This window comes from Pyxicephalus adspersus, chromosome 7, assembly GCF_032062135.1.
Source record: "Pyxicephalus adspersus chromosome 7, UCB_Pads_2.0, whole genome shotgun sequence".
NCBI lineage: Eukaryota > Metazoa > Chordata > Amphibia > Anura > Pyxicephalidae > Pyxicephalus > Pyxicephalus adspersus.
In genome coordinates, this window is record NC_092864.1 from 59,240,763 (window position 1) to 59,265,286 (window position 24,524).

The 24,524-nt window shown below is 37.6% G+C and overlaps 1 protein-coding gene across 1 annotated transcript in view; it reads left to right on the forward strand.

Annotated features, from left to right (window-relative positions):
* EHHADH (enoyl-CoA hydratase and 3-hydroxyacyl CoA dehydrogenase) overlaps nucleotides 1-20,961 on the forward strand; it is a 26,832-nt gene extending 5,871 nt beyond the window's left edge. Inside the window, exons 5-7 of the mRNA XM_072418645.1 lie at nucleotides 605-709; nucleotides 11,589-11,930; nucleotides 19,413-20,961. Coding sequence (XP_072274746.1) covers nucleotides 605-709; nucleotides 11,589-11,930; nucleotides 19,413-20,680 — 1,715 coding nt within the window. The 3' untranslated portion in view covers nucleotides 20,681-20,961. The remainder of the gene's footprint in view (nucleotides 1-604; nucleotides 710-11,588; nucleotides 11,931-19,412) is intronic.
* Nucleotides 20,962-24,524: the final 3,563 nt, after the last annotated feature.

The following is a 24,524-nucleotide window of genomic DNA, read 5'->3' on the forward strand; positions in this document are numbered from 1 at the left end:
GAAGCAGGGTAGTCCACACAAGTGCCTGACCGTGCTGCAAGCAGAAGGACCCCAGTTGCTTCTTCACACTCCTGCTGAGACATAGCACTAAGCACAACTGTGCCAAAGTCCTGATGTCCAACAGGAGAAAAGTTGATGCAGAAAGGAAACAATTAAATGAAAGATGGGAAAGCAAATATATGTTCATGCTTCATGAATACAAGCATGTTCTTATATTCAGAACATGAATAATGCATGAGGGTGACGTGTGATATGATGTCTCAGGTTGAGGAAGGTTATATACTTCTACTAACACTATGTATCTTAATAAAAAGTTCGATCTGTGACATAGCCTGTGTTTTTTTTAGATTTCGGCCCCTTTGATTTGATTTTGCCACCCCTTATCTAGACTGTTGATATTGCAACAGAGGAGGATGTGTAACATTTATTATTCAGAGACAGTGATAGATTGAGACACAAGAACAATAATCAGTTTTACTCATGTTATGTGTTAAGTCACAAAAAGTGAGGTACAGAATACATTCTTATAAATAGAATGTATGTGATATTCACATGGGTTTGGAATCCAATTACCCCAACTCATTTGTGGCCATTTATTTTCCAGGTAGGCATATTCCTGCCTCAGAAGCACTAAAGTTGGGTATTGTTGATGAAGTTGTGCAAGGCAATGCTCTGGATGCAGCTATACAATTGGCCCGAAAGGTTATTGGTAAGTAGATCTGGGTACAAAACAATCCATGTACAGTATTTTGTGTTGAACCAAATTGTTTTTCAATCTAAGGACAAGTAACAATACCTCTGCATCTTGGGAGGTGGGCTGTAAGTCTTAATTAGAGAACAATTGTACTACACACCTACAGACACGCATGCCTTTTAAGTGAGCATGCCCCGTTCATAGAGAGTGCAGGGTTAAGCACACATTTAAATGTAATGGGCATTTACTGTGGCCAAAAAGTAAATGTATATGGGATAAGAGCCAAACACATTGACCTGTCATTTGATAATGACCACCTAACAGAGTGTAACCTAAATGAGGTTGTCCCATTTAGAGAGAGATGGATTTAATCTCTAATCTCAGCAATTAAGAAATTAAGAAAAAATTAAACCAAAAAAATAAAGCGTTACAACCATAGTCTCCTGACTTGAATTATAAAAAAGCCCTGTCAGTAATGAGTTACACATTAACATATGGACTTGGATTCAACCCTTACTTTTGCAATAAACTGTACAACACTTGTGTTCAAAGTACTGCAAATGACATATGCTGAGGCAGCACAAACTGCTGTCTCCACATACTCTGTTGTTCTTTGGTAAACTTGCATTTCTACATTTGAATTATTCTATTACTGTTGACAGTTTTGGTCTTAAACATGTTGCTAGAGGATAGAAGTAAACAAGAGGATGACTTGAAAACATGTAACAATATATGTGATTTCTGAAAAGTCTCAAAAATTCGGCCTGACGTTTGCTTGATTGGTCATATAGTAAACTTGGTGGATTTTATGTCAGTCTCCATGCAAGAACATTGCAAGAAAGGTCAATACATAGTACAACAAATTCCATGTAAATCACATCATGCCCACTATTGGCAAAAATGTATAAAATGATTATCTGGTTTCTTCAAAACAGTTTTTAAAATAAGTAGTGTGTAATGACCTTATTGTAATTTAATTGTTTCCAGTTTGATTAACTGCTAGTTTCCTTCTCCATCACCCAGTAATGCTGCAGGCTTCAAGCAGTCACTCTATACTCTATATTGTTAATAAACCTCTACCGCCATGTCATTTACACTGTTGGGGGAATGTGGGATTTAGTAGTTTTTATTTCATTTGTGACTTTGAACAATTAACCAAGGCATGCTAACAGTTACAGTGTGGTGGTATGAACTGGGCAATTTAGCAACAAGGTGATTTGCATTGTTCTTTCATTTGGCTCAAATTGAGACACACAGATCAATGCAAATGGTATAATTTGGTTTTGAGAAAAAACCTTAAGACTGCCATTAATGACCTCCTCCTAAAAATACAGTTTGCTTGGCTGTGACAATCTTTAAGACTTTAATACTTACCGTACTTACAATGAGTATTTGGTTCCGGAAAGTCGGAATGCAGTCAGAGCTTCTGTGACTACATATATCAGCTACATAAAATCATTTATTTAACATAACAGCTGTGTTTATAGTCAGCAGTGACAGGCTCTATACATTTAACTACTGATTTACTTTATATGCACTGTTAGTATTATTGAATCATTTTTCATTGAAATAATATTTGTTGACCATGTCATGAAGGTGCTTATTTTAGCTAGGTGTAGGATTTAGGACTGGCTAGGCCTAGGTTAGGTGATGTTTGGGGTTCTTGTGGGATCCTGGAATGGCCAAGGACCCTGAATGCCATGAGAACACATCCAGGATCCAGGAATAATGACCTTGGAGTAAGGTGGGCATTTTTATTGCATGTTTTGCCCTGCTCATTTGTTTTATTTATAGACTGAAAATTGGACAAAGATAAAAACTGGTTATTGATCAAACCCAGAATATTGTGTATTTAGTCATTTTTGTTACAGCTGAATATTGACATCAACAAATGATCGATCACCACATTCTAGAGTCTAAGCAATTAAGATTCATAATCTGTTATGATATGAACGGGGCGTCCCTGCTTGTTCATGTGCAGAACAGCAGCTTGATAGTTGGGTTGGGCGGTTCGCATGACTTTTAGAAGTTCTACTAGGTCTTATTTTCGGGGTAGGTCTTATATTAGGGCAGGTTAGGGGGAAAGTGCTAGGTCTTATTTTCGGGGTAGGTCTTATTTTCGGGGAAACACGGTACATACAAATTCAACGTAAGAACAAAACTACAGTCCCTATCTTGTATGTAACGCGGGGACTACCTGTATCTGCATGTGTATATTCAAGCAAGTAAAACAGTTTATTAATTGACTGATTCATTCAAACTGAGGAACTCCTTTGCTGTGGGGTTAATCAGCCCCCCCATCATGCAGGTCTGCTATTTTCGGGGCCTCATACCATGTAATGTTCCTGAGCCCCCTTGCCAATGTCTAAAAGTTTCAGCATCACAAAAGTCAAGCGCTTTTGACCAGGGCCCAGTTTAGAAGCCCCTTGTCCCCTCTGATGGTTGACCAGTGTTGGATAACTGAGGTGTCCTCTGGGTTTTCATGAGGGGTAAAAATGATTGTGGTTTACAATACCTAAAGTTATTATACAAAAACAGTAGAGTGAGACCCCATCATAAAGGACATGTGTGTAGAGCAGAGCTACAGACTCAGCTGCAGAGCTTTAGTAACTGATATCCTTGAGAACCATTGGAATTTAATCATAGATCTAATCCACCCAGCAATAAAGGTATATGTAAACCCCAACAAACAACTTTTCCTACTCGTTCTTTTTTCATCTTTTAAATATATGCAAGTGTTGGATAGACTAAAGCAATTAATACATGACAACGATATATTTTTTTACATTTCTAAGCTCTAGAATAATCATACCTTAGGCTATCAACAGTGATTATCGTGAGATGAAATGTGAACTTTGTACAAAAAGAACAATGGTTCTCAACCTTTTCCCTGTCCACTCTTCTTTGCAAGCGTTGTGTTACAGATATAACATATAAAAATGTTATTTATGATTTTGAAAACATTTCTAGACTGATGTGAATCTGCTTAGTATAGAAAGGAATGTTTCAAAGTTCATGGTCATGCAGCATAGGAAAGCAGCTTGAAAGTATAAACAGTAAACAAAAAAATAAACAGCAAATGCAAAAATCCAGTGTAATATTCAGCTGAATGCCAGTGTGTTTTCTGTTGAATAGAAGCATTGATAATGGAAGACGTACAGCTGGGAGGAAAATGATAAACATACAGAAAATAAACTTTGGTGGTTGGTATATAAATCTAAAGTAAATCAGACTATAATATAACAGAAGATTGGGAAGGGAAACAATGACAACAACATTTTTCCTCTAATGAGAAAAGTACAGTGGCTGTAATTGCTCCTTTACCTAGAATTGTAAATGCTTGGCTTTATCTTGCTTCATATATATCATGGACTGGAACGAGCTTTCTGTAAATGAGTGTCAGAAAGTGGAAAAGTGCGTCCAGACCTGCTTTGGGATCAGGAAATCCTACGTGGCTTCCCGTGGCTGGCACCTTATCAGACACTTGATCACTCGCACTGCAATGTTGGTTCTTAAAGGACCAGGGTCTGCATATTTGTAAGCTAGTGGCATTGACAGGACCATTCACTGTTGTCCCTATTCATTATGACATTACCACTGGAAGAATCTACATGTAGAGTCTCCAGAGACGCATTCGTTCCCTGGCATGAGAAAGTGGTAAATATACTGTAGCTTCACTGCCATTGAGAATATAACCTAAGAATTCCTTACCTCTGTTCTTCGTGATGGACAGTTATGCTAAGGTCATAACTTGCCATTGCTTATGAGAATGGGTCAGCAATGGCAGCTTCTTTATTTATCCCATGGCACTTTTAAATGACTCTCTGTAAAGTTTCTAATGAGAAATATGTATGTAAAAGAAATGTGCACATACTTGCCTTTCCAATCCTGAGAAATTGTTTCCTGAACTCTGCTAGGAATCTGCCCCCGAATATGTCCCCATAGCTCCCACTGGTTCCTCTTCACCCACCTTCATATCACTGTGGTCTTCTGTATAAAGTGGAGGTCAGCAGTAACAGTAGGAGCTCAGGAGGAGGTAGGAGATCAACAACCCTGGAAATGTTAGTGCATTATGTTTGGTCTACAGTACAAAAAAAAATCAAACTTGACAGATGCTGAGATTTTTTTTTTTGTCTGCTATGGTGCTGTAAAAAATAAATTTCTGAACAAAATAACACAACGATGTTACAAAATGAATCAGAGAAATGTTTTTAAATAAGCTGCATTAAAACATGTAAAGGGGTAATTTAGCTTATATCTCTGTGAAATGGTGAGATGACAATGGTACTGTAATAGTTGCAGTTTTCACTCACTACCTGTAGGGGGGGATATTACACCATCATTTATTAGTGATTTCCTCTTAAGATAATAAACTTTATACCGGTACATCTTGTTTGCAATTTTCTTTTAGGAGCTAATGTCCATAAGCAGGGTGACTGCTGATCTTTCACTTTTATTTTCTCACTCACCAAAGTTGCAAAACACTGTTACCATCAGCACCTATATTTACTGTTATTTACTACACATCTGGTCCTTCTTGTGTTTGGTGGAAAATCCAGGTCTCTGTTACAAAACACAGGGACTGTTACAATTGCCAGGCCCAATCTGATTCTAATGGTTTGTCTGAATAAGCAAATACATTTTATGAGTGATTCAGATATTTATTCTGTTTATGGAGAATACATCACCACCACTCCAACATGTTTACTCATTAAACATATCCAATACCCTGCAAATATTTTTTTCTGTATGTGTTAGCTGTTCACATCGTTAGGTGTAACTAAAGGAAAAAAAACACTATTTAATCTAGAATGTTTGATTAAGACAACATTAAAGTACATGGAAAGGCAAAAGCTTGGTCTTTACCTTAGGATACCCTTACATACAAAATGAAGGGCACACTGCAGTGTATTGAGGGTGTGATACAATTGTGTTAATAGTGGTAAGGGCGTAAGCCTACTCACTGTATGTTATAACATATATGCTACAGTTTATATCAACAAACTAGGCTTAATGTGCCATAAGCAAATGTCCAAAAGTGTAGTACAAACCTCAGCACAATCATATTCCGCACATAGGTAAAGAAAATATTACCATATCTATTTACTACTCAGCAACTTTTGTGTATTAAAGCATAAACAAGGTAGGGGTCAGGAGTATATAAATGTAAAATTTACTTACAATGCAGTGGTCCGGTGTGTGTTATATACAGCCCAGCATACAGAGTGCACTGACCAGGAGTATGAAATGTACAACAAAGTGTAAATAGTGCAGGGCCAGCTGAATCGCCTGTATCTGAGGTCTAACAGGTGACAAGTGGAGGCTTTGGTAGCACAGGCACTGCAGTGCCACAAAATACTGTAGAAAAGGATCTTGTCTCATGGCTTCTGGAACCAGGTACCTAGCAGTCTTGATTATCATGAATGCTGCACCCCTCTATTTATTTACCTTGGTGCCTAGTATTCTAGTTCATCCAGTTAAAAAATTTTAGTACAGCTGATCCAAAAAGTTCAGTCCACTGTTTTTCAACCTGTGGTACATCATAGAGCAAAGCCGCAGACCACCAAAATTTTCTTGCAGACCGGACCACTGGTTGTCGACCCCTGTCATAGAGTACTCTTTGTTTAATACAAAAGAGAATTCCCCTGGAACCAAACTGCTATCTCAGTAGCTAGGACAGTTTGTCCCCCTCCATCGCTAAATGTTATTTTGAAAAAGCTTGGCCAACCTTCTCTTTTTCGCTCTTTGCTGTCAGCTTTAGCTTTCTTTGTGTAGATATCTCATCCTATCTTTTGATATAAGAATGGCAGGTCAACTGGGTGGGAGGGTAACTGCCACAGAAAAATGTGGCCCTGGGGGCAAGATGTACAAATTTAGTCCAAGCCAGAACTTAGTGGGACTCAGAACACCTGGCTTGGATTTGTAGACTAGGCCAACAATACTAATATGCTTATAAATAAATATGCTTAAAAATAAATGTGTGTATATATATATATTTTTTCCAGTATGTTTTAGATTGTTTCAATAATTGTAAAAAGAATTTTTTTTTAATAGAAATGTAATATAAAGTGCATATTTGCTACCCAGTTTTGAGAGGGTGCTGGCATTTGGCAGGGGGATCTGTCTTTCACTATTCTGGGTATAGTATGATATTTGCTATATAGATTTGTTTCTCAATATCAGTTTGTGTACTTATAGGAAAATAATCCATATATCATTTCATAGAGGGTTTATAGTTACCAGAATAAGATGCAAAAATAATTTTGTTAATGGATTGGCTTTTTTTATTCTCTTCAATTATGTATAAATGATTTCACATATGCCCTACTCATCTGCTATATAAACTTTTCTTAGTTAAAAGGAAAACTGAATATAAAAATGACATACTCTCTGTGCAGGCATTCTAGGCAAGCAACATAAACTGTGTATCATTTAATTGACAAAGTAATTATACACACACTTGAGTATAGCTATGGGTGCTAGAACTGAGCTGTCTGCTATACTTATTATCTTTACTGAGGATTACTGCAGTGTAATATGAGATAAAAAAAACATTTTCCTAGTGCGGATAATGGAATTACTGCCTAGAATGCTGGGTACAGTGTGGTTTTTATAAGGAGCTTCTCTATATCAATTTAGAGCAAAAGGCTTAAAGCGTACAGTGCTGGCGATTTACAAACTAATCAATTTAAAGCAGAACCCAGGACAGAACATTTTGCTATTGTTTCTAATCGTAAAGCAATATAAAGCACATATGTAGATTAGTAAAAAATACAGGGAATACATGTTACTTTATGATGTGGAGGAGCAGAATTGGATGGAGCTGGTAGTTCATGAATGGCCCAGCACGTTCATATGGGAGTTAGGCCAAAGTCAGCTACAACTGAAGGTCCATTTAAGCCTACACAGAGCTGATTTTATTGCACCCTGGATAAATAGCAGCAGGGAAATAGGAGAAAAAAATAGGAGGTTAGTAAGGGCTATTACAGACCAGCAGTAAGCCATAGTGTTCTTCCGCAGGCTCAACTGTCTCAACCTCTCCCATTCAGGGTGTGGCAGATCGTGAAATCATTCCTAAAGGCAACAGGTTGACTGCTATGTGAAGATTTGCACCACAGCCATGGGGTCAGATGGTTTCCTGCAATGTAGTTTGCCACCCTGGGTGCACAGCATACTGAGAGCTGCCAACCATGCAGTTTTTCTCCACATATGTTAAAGGGCCATAAAACTTTGTTCTCACAACATAGACACACAGAGCCTATTAGGGTTCCATTTCTGAAACGATTTAGATATTATGGTACGTTGGTACTCAGGATATAAATTGTACCTATTAGATTCCTTCATTATTAAAAGCTAATCTCTGAACAAAAAAAAATAAACTAATCATTTAGAGCAAGAATTTATGATGCAATGCAAAGCCCGCAGCAGGCAGCAGGTTTTGTTTGGAGATGTACCAATAAACAAATACTGCTTACTGAACAATAAAACCATAAACAAAAGCTAATAAAAAGTCTGGAACAAAATTGAAAATTAGTCTTCTATAAGCTTGTAAACACCTGAGTCAAAGTTTTTAACAAACTGTTTTCTTTCCAGTGGTAAATTGGTGCACTGAACAATCCAATTATTCCATCACTTCATGTATTTTGATTTGACCTCCCCAACGGTCAGTGGTGCTTGGATAAGTGGGATTGAGACTGGTGGAGCCTGCATAGCCCATGATGGTAGTTGGTACTTTATTCAAATTCGATCTGTGAGGATCACTATTTAAACACTGAGAAAAACAAAGTTTGAAGATCATCTGTCAGATCCCCACACTATATAATATTATTACACGGTATTTATATAGCGCCAAAATATTACACATCGCTGTACAAAGTCCATAGTCCTACCACTAGCTTTCACTTAAAGGAACAACTAAACACTTAAACAATCTAATATTCCTACCATAGCCATATGTCATTAACACAGTCTAAGGTCAATTTTGGTGGGAAGCCAATTTACCTAACTGCATGGTTTTGAAATGTGGGAGGAAAGCCAGGCAAACACGAGGAGAACCTGCAAACTCCATGCAGATAGTGTCCTGTCCGAAATTTGAACCTAGGACCCAGCGCTGCAAAGGCAAAGTGCTAACCTCCAAACCATAAAATTGTTTTAAATTGGATGTCCATGATCAACCAGCCTACGAAAAAGATCATATCTAGCCAGCGTCCTTTTTTTATTATTTGTAATTATTATACACAAAGACTTGTATGAAAGTGTGTACAGAGAGCTTTTACAGAACATTTGTTAAGCTTTGGGCCAGATTTTGTGAAGCTTTAAAAGTGAACTAGAAGTGTTATCCTGAGATAAAACTAATAAATAGGAGGATAACTGAATTTGCAGGCACATTTTTTTAATTTTTGATGCCATTTCCTGGAACTGTGCAGGGTTAGGAGAGTTCAAGGTAACAAGCAAGTAATCATATGTTCACAAAATTATATCAGAATTTCTGGTAGGGGCAGATCTCTCTTACCATTTTCATGTTGCAGCAAGGGATGAGCAGAGAGTGACAGGCGGAGGGTGACCAAACCCTGTAAGCTAAGATACTTTGTATCCAAAATTTTGACTTTCCACCAAAAAAAGGGTATAAAATAATTTAATAAGGGCACCCATTCCTGTGACAACGTTCTAAAAGGGACCTCACTCACATTGGAAAGATATCCTTTCAAATGAAGGAAAAGCAATGTATTGAGACACAGAGGACTAAAAAAAAAACACCTGCATATTTTCCACTGACAATGGGAAAATTGAGGAACTGTATTTTCTGTACTAGTGCAGTAGAACAAATGTGGATTATTTATGAGAGATAGCAGATAAACAACAGACATACTGCTCAAAGTTTCTATTCTGTTCTCATTTTAAGCTGCACTGGAAAAACGTAATTTAAGATCTGATTACTATTGCCAACTCTCTTTGATCTAGTTTTCATTTTAGAAATCAGACCCGTAAAAACTAATAATGAGTCTGGTGGAAGGAAGAAGCCCAAAAGTGCTGTGTAGTTAATGTGTGAAGACTATACTTTTCCATCTCTGCCAGAGGGGACAGAAAAGAAACCATTTCACAGCTGGTAATACTGTTTGAGGAATGGACTGAGACCATCGTGTTTGGAACAGATATATTTCCTTAGGACAGAAAGATTTAGTTGAACTACTTAGCAGCCACCAGTCTTCAGCCCATATTTATGTCTCAGCAGAACATTTGAAGAAATGCTGTCACTTGTTCTGCTTCCCTAAACTGCATGAGATAAGAGAGATGTTTCCATCTGTCACCTCTCCTCCAGGGGTTAGGGAGCATCCAATGCTTTTGGATGTGCTTGTGATACATTAGTGTATTTCACAGCCTGCAGCAAGAAAAACACTACAAAAAGGAAAAGAAAAGTAATTAAAGTAATCTAGCATTTTCAGCAAAATGTTTTTTTGTTCTTGCCTCTGTAGTTTATATTCTTACTGAATATTTAAAATATTCTCATAGAATATGGTATTGTTATTTATTATTTTGTATGTGTCAGAGCTGGGTTTGGAAACAGGAATACTATTGATTTCTGTAGCAGCAATCACTGTGTGGCAATTTATTTTTGAAATTTACAGGGTAAATTATTAAGTCCCTGCACCACTTTTAATTCAAATGTTCCAATGTAAAAAGGATAATTAAACTGCTAGACTGGCAATATAAATGTTTTGTGTAGATTTTTCAGATATGTGCTAGCAACCTTTAAATATATTTTATTTTTGAATATGTTCTAGTCTTTATTTTTTTTATAACATTAGAAATTGGTTGTTGTAGGTAATGGCATTTGTTGCTTGTTATACAGAGCTGAATGCTGAAGGTGTAATAAAGTAAGCAGACCACTTGATCCATTGGTATTATATTATCACTAGATATGCTACCTGGTATGCACCAGCAGGAATGTTGCAGAGTGGCAGTGGGGTGGAGATGCCCCCCGTGTTCCAGGGGCAAAAAAAGGAAGTGTCAGTGGGAGCTCATTCCACCTGAATATAATCCTGGCCTCCTTGGGGGACAGAGAGCATCAGAGGAGGGTTTAATTACTATTAATTTACTATTGGTATTGCTTTTCTGAGGGGGTTTGTTAATATTATGGCATCAATGAAAGAGTTGGTATTTCTATGCTGCCATCAATGAGAAAAAATAATTGCAGTCACTGACACCAATGTGGAGTCCAATATTGTGGCCACTGATACCCGTGTGTGGGATTTTATTGTAGTCACTAATGCCCAGTGTGGGAGTATTTTTGCAGCTACTGACACCGATTATTGTGCCTATTTTACTCCCACTTTTCAGTGTATGTTTTGGTACAGAGCAAAAAAATCAAGCAGGATGGACATTTTCAGCTGTTGAGGTGCATTAATGCTTATATCCCTTTTGATGGTCTGCCTAACTTGCATTCATGGCACTTCAATGCCGAACTACATCACGTTATTGTGTGCCCCCATATGGCCTAAACACAATCTTAGTACCATCAAGAAGCTCTTGTATTAACTTCCCTAGCACGGCCACCACCACACGGTTCTAAAAAGGTTTTAGCTTTTTAATGTGGACATGGTTATATAGATCCATTAGTTTATATTCATATACCTCTCCTTCCACCTGTGTCCACCTGTACATTTGTCATCAAGAAATATTAGTACCTGTTAATCCATGTCTATCCTAACCAGTCTAACATGGCCATTAAAATATGTTTAAATGTGGGCTTTGGTATAGTTTAAAGAACATCAACATACATTTATTTAACAGCAGTAAGTATAATAGCCTATATGTTAAAAAAATTAATTACTTAGAATGTTTTGTATACGAGAAACAGCACTATACTACAGCTAATTTTCTCCCTCCATTTCAGGATATCCATTAAATAAAAAGAGATTAAGTACTGTCCGTATTTCCTCCGATTCTAACTTGGAAGACTTCTTGGATACTGCAGTAGAGAAAGCAAAGAAGCAGTTCCGTGGTGCAAAGGCTCCATTGGCTTGTATTGAAGCTGTAAGAGCATCTGTCCATCTGTCCTACCATCAAGGTCTGGAGAAGGAAAGACAACTGTTCTTCTCTCTGTGGGCCACAGGCCAGCCTCAGGCTCAGCAGTATGCATTCTTCTCAGAAAGGGAGGCTGGGAAATGGACCCATTCCTCAGGTGCAAGGTGGGATACTGAGGAAGCAAAGCCTATCCGTACAGCAGCTGTCATAGGTAGGTTGTTCTACAAACTTATTCATAATTTTAATTTGAACATTGTTTATTAATACTTTGTCTATTAGAAAATACTATGTAAACAGATGCACATGTTTCAACAAAGGTAGAATATTAACATTATTTGATTCATTGTGAAAATTCAATATTAAAAAAAATTTCAAAAGGATTTTTGGGTTTGTCTTCAAGCAAATTCGGAATTTAGAAGCAGTAGAGGTTTAGAAAGTTGTCAGTAGAGGTTGTCCGAAAATTTCAAACGTGTTTATGTCTCGAACAGTTAGATTTTTTAAATTGTTTTTATCATATTATATGTTCCTCAGTGGAGAAACAAATGGAAATTAGCAAATCTTTTTTGGGAACCCCAAGTAATATAAAATCAATTGATTCAACTATGCCAAAAACAAATATTTTTTACAAACTTGCTACCGTAGTTAAAGTGGTCCTTAACCACGATAGGTGGGAGTGAGCTTTTGCCATAATCAGAAAGTCTTAATTTACTACTAGTAATTAATTCTACCCATGTACCAGGGCTGGTGCTTGGCCCAGTGCTGTCAGATACAATGTCACATATGCTTCTTTATACCCAAAAATGTAAGGCAGTCTTTAAGCCATATGGCCCTACAAAGCTGCCTTGCGCTCTACTGACATCAGGATTCCAAAGTCAGGAGTTGTGTGAATGAACACTGTATAAAAAGCCAGGCCAGAGAAATTTCTGAGAATTCCCAGGAATTACACAGACTCCATACCTAGCTGCATTTTATAAATGGGCCATAAAATGCAGGTGAAGGTATGCAGTAGTACCACAAAGTTTACCTAAAGCTGCATACACACGTGCATTTATAGTCATTGGAAAGGATCTTGCACGATCCTTTCGGACGACTAAGGACTCCACGATGCATGAACAATGCATGAATACGATCTCCTGAGGGGGAGAACGACGGAGCGGCACCCCGCTGCGCGCCCTCCCCCTTCCATTGCATTAGGATCGTTCATCATCCATCTTCCGTGGATCCACCAGGACGGTCGTTTGGACGATGGACGACGGGTGCTGTACACATGCCAGATTCTCACCTGATATCGGCTTTGAGACGATTATTGGGTGAGAACCAATGGACGTGTGTACGAAGTTTAAGAGTGCACAGTCATTTTTGCTCCCCATTACAAATAGATCCCTAAGGTTTTTTTTTCACATTGGCTTCAATTGAACAGAGCAAAGAAGCAGCCAAGGAAAGATGAATACGTGCTTGAGAGAAGGGGAGTTTTAAAGAAAACCTGTTGCTTAGTTCTGCATATGTTTGCTTTAAGTATTGTGACTTGCTCACAATGGTAATATTTAAATAAATATATGTAATCTGAGTCTGACTGAGTTTATATCTCTAGGCTCTTTTTTAACTCCGTTTAAGCTGACATGGAGTAAGAAGTTTCATTGCAAGGGTTAAATGCTGCATAAAGAACTTGTTTCTCTGATTTTTCTCTTCCCAGTCTTCTCCCCTCAGCTGTGGCAAGGTTTGTTTTGTCACTGTCCCTGATTTTGGACATTTAACGGATACCGAAAAAATGCATTATAAAATTTCCAGTAAGTCACAGGTAGCGTGACCTCTAACACTATATAGAAAAGGAAGTAAATTGGTTTTCAGCGCCTGTAGCTCAAACCATTTTTTTTGCTACTAGAACAAGGTAAAAAAGATTCCTGCAATGTGTGCTTATCCCAAAACTTTACTTAATTCTTAAAGCGAATCGTAACTCTTACCCTCCTCCTCACCTAGTTCCTAATACGTAACCCTACCTATAAATAAACGCCTAATATTTACAGTAGAAATTGACACGGTTATAAAAAATGACATGGTAAGGCCTATAAAATACATACTTTTACTTCAGGAATAGACAGACAGTTGGTGTTTGTTCCTTAGAACCTGGACCTGGGAGTGTCAAAGAAGCAAGAGTTGGACTCAGAGAAGCCTGGTACACATGGGTGAAGCTCTTACTTGGATATTTTCATAGGAAGCAGCAAGGGGGAATGGGGTAACAGTTTTCCCTTAGATGTGTTTTAACCTGAACATAACCCTGAAAACTAACCTGACCTTAACACTTACCCCATTCACCTCTCCCCTGTGACCCTAACCCTCAGCTTAACCGAAAGGTGTACCCTTAACATTCTAAAACTGAAAACACTTAGGTATAAAACCATTTTTCTTGACTTTAACTGAGACTTATCACTGCTTCACCCATCACTTTTCAGTAACTGGCTGGAGAAGACCCAGCATGTGCTCAAAGGATGTAGGTTGAATGATCCTGACCATCAGACTAAGGAAATCTATTGGCAGAAAAAAAGTACTGTGGGGGAAGTTCTAGATTGAAATTAAATATTGCAGCAAATTCTGATTTTGTTATTTTACAATTTTAATGGGATAATTATTTTTATCTTTGTTTTTTTTTACTTAAGGTTTTTCTTTGCCCACAACCTACAGACTTACAATAGAATTTATTTAGTACATTACTCTTGTTGTTTCTCTTCACCCATCCAGCCTTGAAAATATTCTTTTCAAAATCACTGATGTGCCTGTGAAAATAGTTCATCAGTGAATTAATCCACCTGTGCTCACTTTTTAAGATTACCCTGAACAGTCTGAGGAATCATTAAGCATTAAAGAGTATTTATTAGCTTGATTGCATATTTTGTTTAACCCAAAGTGTGTGCACTCAAACCACATTCAGGTATGATTATGGTCACACATGCTGTTGCTTTTTATAAGAGAATGTTAAGAACGTAGCTTCATAGTCAGAGTGATTTCTAACTGCTTAATTCTGTACATTATTATCTTACAATCTAAAGACTGAAATTATAAAAAGAGGTTTGTAAATGGGTCATGTATTCAGTTTGTGCAGCAGTTATAATTGCAGTTTAAGAAGATGGTGGGGGCTGTGGTAAAAGGAAAATGCTGACATTTATTGTGGTATTATAGGTTTCAAATTGTTGGATGTAGGTTTATAGATAATACTTGTGATTGTGCTATGTTTAAATATGTTACCTTCAGCCCATTGGAGGCTTTTTTAGAAATATACCTAGTGGAGTCTTCCAGTTCTGCTAAAATGTTTGTTCTTTTGCCAATTAACACTGAAATGCATTGAGGTTTATAGCTACCGCCATAGTCCTTCACATCAGTTTTGGTGACAATATTATGTGTGCAGGGAAACATTCTGGCAGGTTTAAAAACACATTTTTCTAACAACATAATATAAGTCATGTTCCCACAGTCCCTGTTGCGGGTCCCCCAGTAATTTTGGTGGCAATGGTATAGGCAGAGGGACCTTTTTATGCCATAATTTGTAAAAAAAATTCTCCCATTCTAAAAAATACTGCATGCCCGGTTGGTGTTCTAATTCACTGTCTCTATCACAGTCTAACTATGTCAGTATTTTTATGTCACAGGCAGTGTTTTGCGTGGAAATTAGTTGTTAGGAATTGTTAATTGTTAGGAATAACTCCCAGGTATGATAAAGTTTGAAACACAAATCATAAATTTAAAAAAAAAAAAGAATTATGAAAAATTTTCTAAATAAAATAATAGTAAAATTACCTTTGTTAGGAAATTACATTTTTTTCTAATCTGTCCAAACATGGGTACAATATTAGAATAAACTTTTGGATTTATTATTTGGATTTATTTTTTATAACTGTGATCAATGTTTTAAAAGCAGATTACAATGTAATCTGCTTTAAAATTTCCCGCAAGGCCATGCAACCCTAGCATACCGACACTTCATGCATCACAATGATCCAGCCGTAGATGTGATGCAGAAGCCAGCCGGGGTTAGAAAACGCCACTGAATCATGGGGAGCAAGTAGGATTTTTTTATGCTATCCCGAGTGTGGCCTGGGGTTACCGCTTTTGGTATAAAAAATTCACCCAAAGCCACACTCAGGACTACCGCCAAGGCGCTTAATACTCTGAATCACCAAAATGAGTATGCAGCTCAGGTTTTCAGCTGATTGTGACAAAACGTGTGCTGCAGTTAGTTGCATGCTTGGTTGGGGAGTGCATTCTTCAGAATAAGTTTAACACTTGCTGGTTACATAATCTATCAGTGTTAGGTCTGCTTTAACTCTAAAAGTTGATGGGCTCCTTTAAAAACTCATCTCGGCTGTACTTTACTTTTACTTATGGAAAAACTACATGGGTTTTTACATTGGGCATTCTCCAGCCTGTTCCTCTGACACATATTCCCCTTGGTAAGCTTGATGACAATACCATGTGCAGTAAATTTCTAATTAACTTGAAAAGTCAGTCAACATAGTCTTAATGTATGTTGGCAACTTTTTTAACAATGATTTGCTGTTTTGCTGTTTGCATGAAAATTTCATATTACTACTTACTTACCTTATTCAATACTTTTATGAAAATACATTTGTCGACTTCACTGATCATTACTGGTAATCCTTGGCAACTAAAGACACTTCCTGCTTCCATCTCTTGAGTAATGCCTTTCTAAAGCTCTTGATCAGGCTCTATCAATTCCTTGTACAATAAATACATGTTTAATAAGTTTTATGTCTAATTGGCATTTGTGCAATATTTCCAAAAATCCATTTGCACATCTACCCCCCACCCAAACCCACACATAAATGAGCTGTGTTGCCTTTCAAGCAGATCTCAAGTTGTGACATCATGAAAAAGAATAGAAAAATGTTTACATGCCCATGGGTGGTGAGGGAAATATTTGGAGTTATTGGCACCACTGTATGTCTGCATGCCACTGGACTGTGTGGCTCTTCCCATTGACCTACATTGGGTGGTGTTGGCTCTATTGCCAAGCCACGCACTGTATTCATTATCATTGCAAAACCTTTTGCCTAACCTCATAGATCAATACAAAGGTAGCACTGTTTTTTAATTTACATACACTGTACATGAATATGGTTTGCTTTACTGGGTTCACCTCTATCAAAGTCCTATTGATACAACATCATAAATTGTATTTTGAAACTGTGACAACAAAAATGTTCCAGCTGTTTATGAAGCTGTTTAATTTAATTTTGATGACCAACGCAGCCACAAGTATATAATTAAAATGAACCTCCTATCGCTTCAGTTCAAATAGGACCATATGAAAAAGCTATGTTTACTCGTGAAATGTAAAAATTTTTTGCGGCAACCTGACTGCAACCAGATATAATAGACATATTCATTTATAATTTTTTAGTTTTGCTTGAGATATATACATTTCTATAAACAAGGCTTGGTATCCTGTGTTGTACAGGGATGTCTAGAGCTTCTAAAACCAAAGTTGCAATCAGATTTTACACAAGCTGAATGATTGCTTAAAATTGAACTCCAGGCAGATATAAATAAAAAACAACTTAATCCAGTTAAGTATGCACTGAAAATCATGAAATGTACTCTTATGTATTACTAGCCTATACACCAGAATCTATCTTGATAAAATTCTTTTTGTAATCCCTTTGCAGAAAAGCAGACGGAGAGGGAAGGTCATTATTTTAATCTTTAAAATTATTTCCCAGTCTTGGGGAACATACTGACTTTTACAGTCCTTGGGGAAAATGTCTCTTACATTGGTCATCAATTAAAGGAATTGCTCCATATAGTGGTGGTCTGAACGCCACCCTTACATATAGCTAAAAATATCTTTGGTGTCATGGCTCAGCCAAGTCTCATTGGACCCAGAACTTTGCAAACACCATTAGGTTAGAGGCCAATCAGTCACAGCTCACGAAAACCCTAGGTGATATACATGACTTTAAATCCAAAATAGATGATACGTTTAATGCAACATGTAATTCACCAAAGCAGATATTTAAGAGTCAGGCAGTTGATGGTGGGACAGATCACCTACATTTTTCCTATAGTTTTCAGTGATCCCAGTAAAAGTATCTTTGTGGTTTAGCTTATCCCTACTGGACATTACCGTATTTTACTTTCTCTTTCAGCAGTAGACTCAGAACGTTTCAATGCAGCCACATAAAGCAGCACTGAAGGCATTGTTTTTGGCATGCCTGCTCAAAATTTCCAATTTCACAGCATTGATCCATTGCCAGTATATGTTTGTGATGCCTTAGATTGGCATGAATACACATGGGCCACTCAACCTAAATGTGTTCTTGGAAGTTTGTAACATGATGGCTGTGTATTGGTTCAAGTGCGCCATCATGGTTCTGGCGTTTTCATTCTTTCCATAAGATATGTAGGCATTCACTGATTACACGGTACAGGTTTTTGCATTTAATACATAGCTGAATTGCTACCGGAATATTTCTTAAACTACAGCTGAGTGTAATATAGTGTATAAAGTTGACGTAAACGATTTTAAAAGTAAATATGTAATATGAAAATGTCTTTGAGACACTCCTAAAAGGAACGGTTACAGTATATAAAAAGGCCTTTATTAATGACACGTCTGCTCATACATCTCTGGTTTAAGGTTATACTCTAGGTCAGGGGTCCTCAAACTTTTTAAACAGGGGGCCGGTTCACGGTCCCTCAGACTGTCGGGGGGCCGTACTATAGTTTGAAAAAAAACAGAAGAACATTCTTATGCACACTGCACAAAACGTATTTATTGTATAAAAAACATGAAAGAACAATACTATTTGCACAGCACACTTGCCGATCATTAAAAAAAAAAGTGGCGTTTACTTTAAACTTTACTTTAGTGGCTTTAAAATTGCTTGAGATTATTCCTTTGCATGGAAAATGCACAGATAAATTTGAATTTCCATGCAAATGAATAATCTCAAGCAATTCATTAATTTGCTTCTTTTTATACACCCTACCCTACACCCAACACTACCCCACACTTTTTATTAAATAAAAAAGGGCTGCTAAAAAAACTTTGTCAGTGTCTGCTACCTGTCACTCACTGCTGCCTTCATACATCGGCTGGATCACACTGCAGCACATGTGTACATGCACATGATACTATGCACATGATCAATGTGCATAGTATGTTTATACTATTTACAAATGTACATTGATCATGTACATTTGTGCTGCAGTGAGCAGGGAATGAAGGCAGCAGTGAGTCTCTGCTCTGCTCATACCTTCTCTGCCTGATGGCTTCAGCCCTACAGCTCCAGCGTTACCCCGGCAACAGTGGTGTCACGTGACCGGGTTCCCTGGAGTGCAGATGGCAGGCAGCCAGAGCTCAAGCAGGAGAAGCAGCCTGGGCTGCCGGCGGGCCGGATGGAGAACCTCAGCGGGCCGTATTCGTCCCGCGGGCCGTAGTTTGAGGACCCCTGCTCTAGGTCTTACAATGACTTGTATGAACTTTATTATATGTTTACATAATAACTTACTACTGTCCAATATAACTAGACTGTTTGACCAGACACTGAATAGAAGCAACAAGTGTTTAGCTATATGCTTACACACAATGGACTGCACAAAAGAAAATTCATATAAAATACTTCTTATACAATAGCTTTACTTCTTGAAATTATCTTTTTTTTTTTTAATTTCCTTTTAGGACTGGGGACCATGGGAAGAGGCATCGTCATCTCTCTTTCAAAGGCAAAAATCCCTGTTATTGCCATCGAACAAGATGCACAGCAGTTGGAGGTGGGAAAGAAAGCAGTAAATAGTCTGCTAGAGCGTGAAGCTGAGAAGTTAAAACAACAAGGATCTGTTCCTAGTAGTAATTTAGGCTCTGTTCATTTTACACTTGACTTTGGAGAACTTCAAGATGTTGATCTTGTCATTGAAGCAGTCTATGAAAATATGGAGCTGAAAAAAGAGATATTCCGTAAACTGTCATCTGTCTGCAAGCCTGATGCATTTTTATGCACAAACACATCTGGACTTAATGTTGATGAAATTGCATCTGTCACACATAGACCAAACCAAGTCATTGGTACTCACTTCTTTTCCCCTGCCAACATAATGAGACTCTTAGAAGTAGTCAGAGGTCAGCAAACATCACTCACCGCTATTGCCACAGCTATGAACCTTGGAAAAAAACTGGGGAAAGTAGCAGTGCTGGTTGGTAACTGCCCCTTGTTTGTTGGTAATCGAATGTTAGGTCCATATCTTGAGCAAGCAAGTTACCTCTTGGAAGAGGGATACTATCCAGAAGAAGTGGACCAAGCCATGGAGGAGTTTGGCTTTGCTATGGGACCTTTTCGGATGATGGATCTTGCTGGTTTGGATGTTGGCTGGAGGTCAAGAACAGAAAAGGGGCTAACTGGTGCCAAGGTTCCTCAAGGTACTCCTGCAAGGCAACGGCTAGGCAGTAGATACAGTCCACTTGCTGACATACTGTGTGAATCTGGAAGGTTTGGACAGAAGACTGGTAGAGGTTGGTATCAGTATGAAAAACCAGGGGGTAGAACTGGAAAACCAGACCCATGGGTGAAGGATTTTCTTCAGAAATATAGAAAAACTCATCAAATAAAACAACAGCCTTCAAATCCAGAACAGATTGTGGAAAGATGTGCCTTTGCACTTGCTAATGAAGGATTCCGCATTTTAGAAGATGGAATAGCTTCATGTCCGGAAGATATTGATGTCATCTACAACAATGGCTATGGCTGGCCTAAATACAGAGGAGGTCCCATGTATTATGCCTCTTCTGTTGGCCTACCTAAAGTGCTTGACACTTTGGAAAAATATTACAAAGCCAACCCTGATGTTCCTAGTATGAAGCCAGCCTTCTTACTGAAGAAGCTAGCGGCTTTAGGTGGGCCACCAATCAAAGAATGGAGAACACAGGTTGGGAAACCTGTTAACAAGCTTTAATTGGCTGCTGCAAAAAAATTTTCACATGAGACATTTTCAAATTATACAGTGATGTACTAAAATGTAGCAATAAAATGTAATATTAGTGGAACACTATAAATGAAGATCAATAATAATAAAAAAAGCATTTTAATTTACTGTCTAATTACAGGATTACCTAACTATGGTGTCTTAGAATGTTTGTTAAATTCAGGTACAAATAATAACATGAAATAACATAAAAAATGCACAACTTTAAAGTGACAATCTATTTTTATATGAAAATAAAATTATAAACTCAAGCCTATTTTGTGCATGGTTTTATTGCAGTTTGTTTTCCTGTTTAGAGGGATTTTACTCGTTTTCATTTTTTTCATATTGCACCAACTATTAATCCCTATTCCATAAGTAAATCTAGTGTCCCAACCAGAGTCAGACAGGTAACACAGTAGATAATTTTGAGTAAAAGCAGAATAGCATTTTGGTAGGTTTTAGATTTTTGAAGAAGGTAAAGCACCAAGGAACAAACATACTCTAATATATGACATAACATAGGGAGAACATACGAACTATTGATCCTGGTTCCATTGGATAGTGATTCAGGTTCCCTGATGCTGTAAGTCCCACTGCTGAATATTGGGCCACAATGCTGCCATTTTGTATATATTGTATATATCCTTTTCTTACAAGAATATGTTGGACAGATACCGTAATAGGTACTGTTTAGAAGCAGATTGCCTCCTGAAAATATATGGTTCTTTCACATAACTTACAATTGTGGTTCTATTGCAGCTGCTATTGGTCTTATAAATATTATATAAATTTCTTTCCAATGAGATAATCTAAAGCAAAATACAAGAATTATTGCCTGTAACTGACATCTTCATTCTGCCAAATTGTGCATAATAGCCTTTATTTCTCCATAAAAGCCACCATTTCTGCCACCAGAATATTCAACAGTCTGTCATTCAGTCACCATATGTACCAATAAGAATGATTCATGTAGCCTCCAGAGGCTTTTATATGGAATATTTCTAGAAAACCTCCAAATGTTGAATGCACATGATGAGGTGTAGGATTTGCATACCTCACCAGTATAATGGAGAAATTCAAATTCCACGTCAGTCACAGAGAACTTACCCCCAGGGGACAGAACAAGAAAACAGTGATGTGTTCATATAGAATGAGAATGTTATTAGAACATCTTAACACTGACGTATCAGCTTGAGAGTTGGAGGTACACAATGGGGCAGGAACTATTTCAGTGTGGATGGGTATATGCAGGAAACTATGGACACATTCCTAGGGCGCCTTCCATAGAAAAGCCAAAAGTTTAACAATATCATTTACAATATCTCCAAACGATCAGAACATTGGAATAGTCTAATAAAAGCTTTTTATTCCAAGGAGAATATAATAGCAAATTATGTGATAAAACATTGCCTACCTAGAACTGAAATTCCTGTTTAGAAGGGTTGTTATTGTGCACTGGTTTCCTATAACATTTTGAAACTCTAAAGCCAGATCTCATGTTTGGATTTTCTAGCTCTGTTACCTCTGCAGTCATCACAAACCAACCAATTGTATCTGTCCCTTGCAGCAATTTCTATGATATAAAACTGTTGCTTAAACGTAAATCCCAGTGCCATGGGTTTTTGCATTTTTATAATGGTCAAGAAAATTGTAGCTGGCAGCTCCAGTGCAGAGATCTTGTCTGAGAAATGTAGGAAATTTAGTGGGTCATTTGACCCTCTGGCATCGACCAAAATTCTAAAATTTCATTGGGTAGACTTAGTTATTAATGCTTATAAATGTCATACATCAGCACTGTATTTGCTTTATTTTCAGTTTTAACTTTTCGCTACATACCCATTTCTTTAGTCAGCTATTTTTTTGCTGCCAGCCTGTGTTTTCTTTGATTCCGTTCCAATATATGAACTCCAATCACAATGTGCTGTGGTAGAGAAAATGCTACAATACATCCATCATTCCCAGCAAGCAGGAAACAACACATTTGTCCCAATGCCTCATTCAGCTGTCAGATCTTCAGGTTTAGATACAGACATGTCAGCTGCTTGTTGTTGCAAAGCATATTGTACGCTTTATTTAAAGGAGAAGGGGAGCTTTGATCAGCAGAGACTAACAAGTACAATACCAATGCATCAATAGTAGATAATTGAGAAATCTTAACTTGATCATAGTAACCAGGTTTCCTCAGTGCTTCAATATCAGCTTTTATTTTCAAATAGGGAGAAATGTAGTTCTGATATGAAAATTCCTATATAGAAAAGCCCGCAGGACCTAACCAGTTCTGGGTATCATACCAAGCCCCCAGGACTTAAGCAGTTCTGGGTAACATCGCCTGTACAAGTCACAATGTTATTTGAACTTTCTGCTTGTGTAGCACACAAACGTCCTTCATTGGGATACATATCCCTCTGCCTTTCTTTATTCCTCAGTTCCTGAAGTTTGATATAGAGACCTCTATAAAACTAGCTACAACTATCCTCAGGGGATCAATTATACCAGTATAACAGTAAATGGATATTAAAATTTTATTAGGTACCACCCAAGGCTACACTATGGCCTATCTTATTCATAGATATTGGGGAACGGTATGTAGTCTGCAAAGCCCAAGTCTGTGATTGGTTGAGAAATGGCCATGTGACTTAGACAAGCCACATGGCCAGGGTGTTTATTCAGCTTTTTTGTCTTTTACCATCTATGTTCTTCTACTGTTCTGGCTTCAAAGTCCTCAAGGCATACCACAGTTTTTTAAATACGTCCCTTAGTGTCACATACTGCACAAAACATGTTATCAAACCAATATTATTGCATTTGCTATTTTGAAAAGTAAGTGTAAGGGAAACTTTTGGGGGTAACTTTTTTCCCCATTTTGTTTAGCAATAGTGCTTTATAGTGTGAAGTCTTTAGTAAGGTCTTGTCTGCTCCATCTTTTCAGATTCCACCAATTCATAGATCTTTACAATCCTGTTTGAGTTTCTACAGACAGTCAGGGGTTTAGTATGTTATATGGTATCAATGGGTAAACATTGTAAACATTGGTCACTTTGCATACCATAGGTGATAAAGGCTTAAGAATTTGGTAAAATTTAAATATGTATACCTATTTGGACACTTTTTTTTCTTTCCTAGGCCAGCTAGCTTGTTCTCAGAGGGTGAATATGGGAAGTTGGCCATGATGATGGAGGAAGGTCACTGGTGGGAGCCATAATGGTTGTGGGCAGAACAGACCTATACTAAGCACTTTGTATTATGATGATAACATTACAGCCCCCATAGCAGTACAAATGCCACCCCCAGTTTACGTGGCACCCTAGGCCACAACCTAGGTAGTCTTGTGAGAAATTTAATGCTGTATATATAGTGTATGGAAAGGCCACAAACACCCCTCCAAACTTTCTGACGTGAGAAAGATAACTGTTGGCACAGAGTATGTAAAAAAAGGACACACTGCATGCAAATCCCCTAGTTACATGAATTGTTAAGAATATTATGCAACAAAAATGATAGATTAAACCTACAAGTGTGTTGTTTCACCACTACTTTTCCTTTATATTGGCTGTTGAAAAAACCAAATGTAGAAATGGTTGGATGAAAGGCGTAATACTGTAAAACACTTTTGGTAGCTAAATACCGTGTTTCCCCGAAAATAAGACCTACCCCGAAAGTAAGACCTAGCACTATTTTGTAAACCTGCCCTAATATAAGACCTACCCCGAAAATAAGACCTACCCCGAAAGTAAGACCTAGCACTATTTTGTAAACCTGCCCTAATATAAGACCTACCCCGAAAATAAGACCTAGGAGAAAAAGAAAATAAAAGCATACATACTGGTAAATT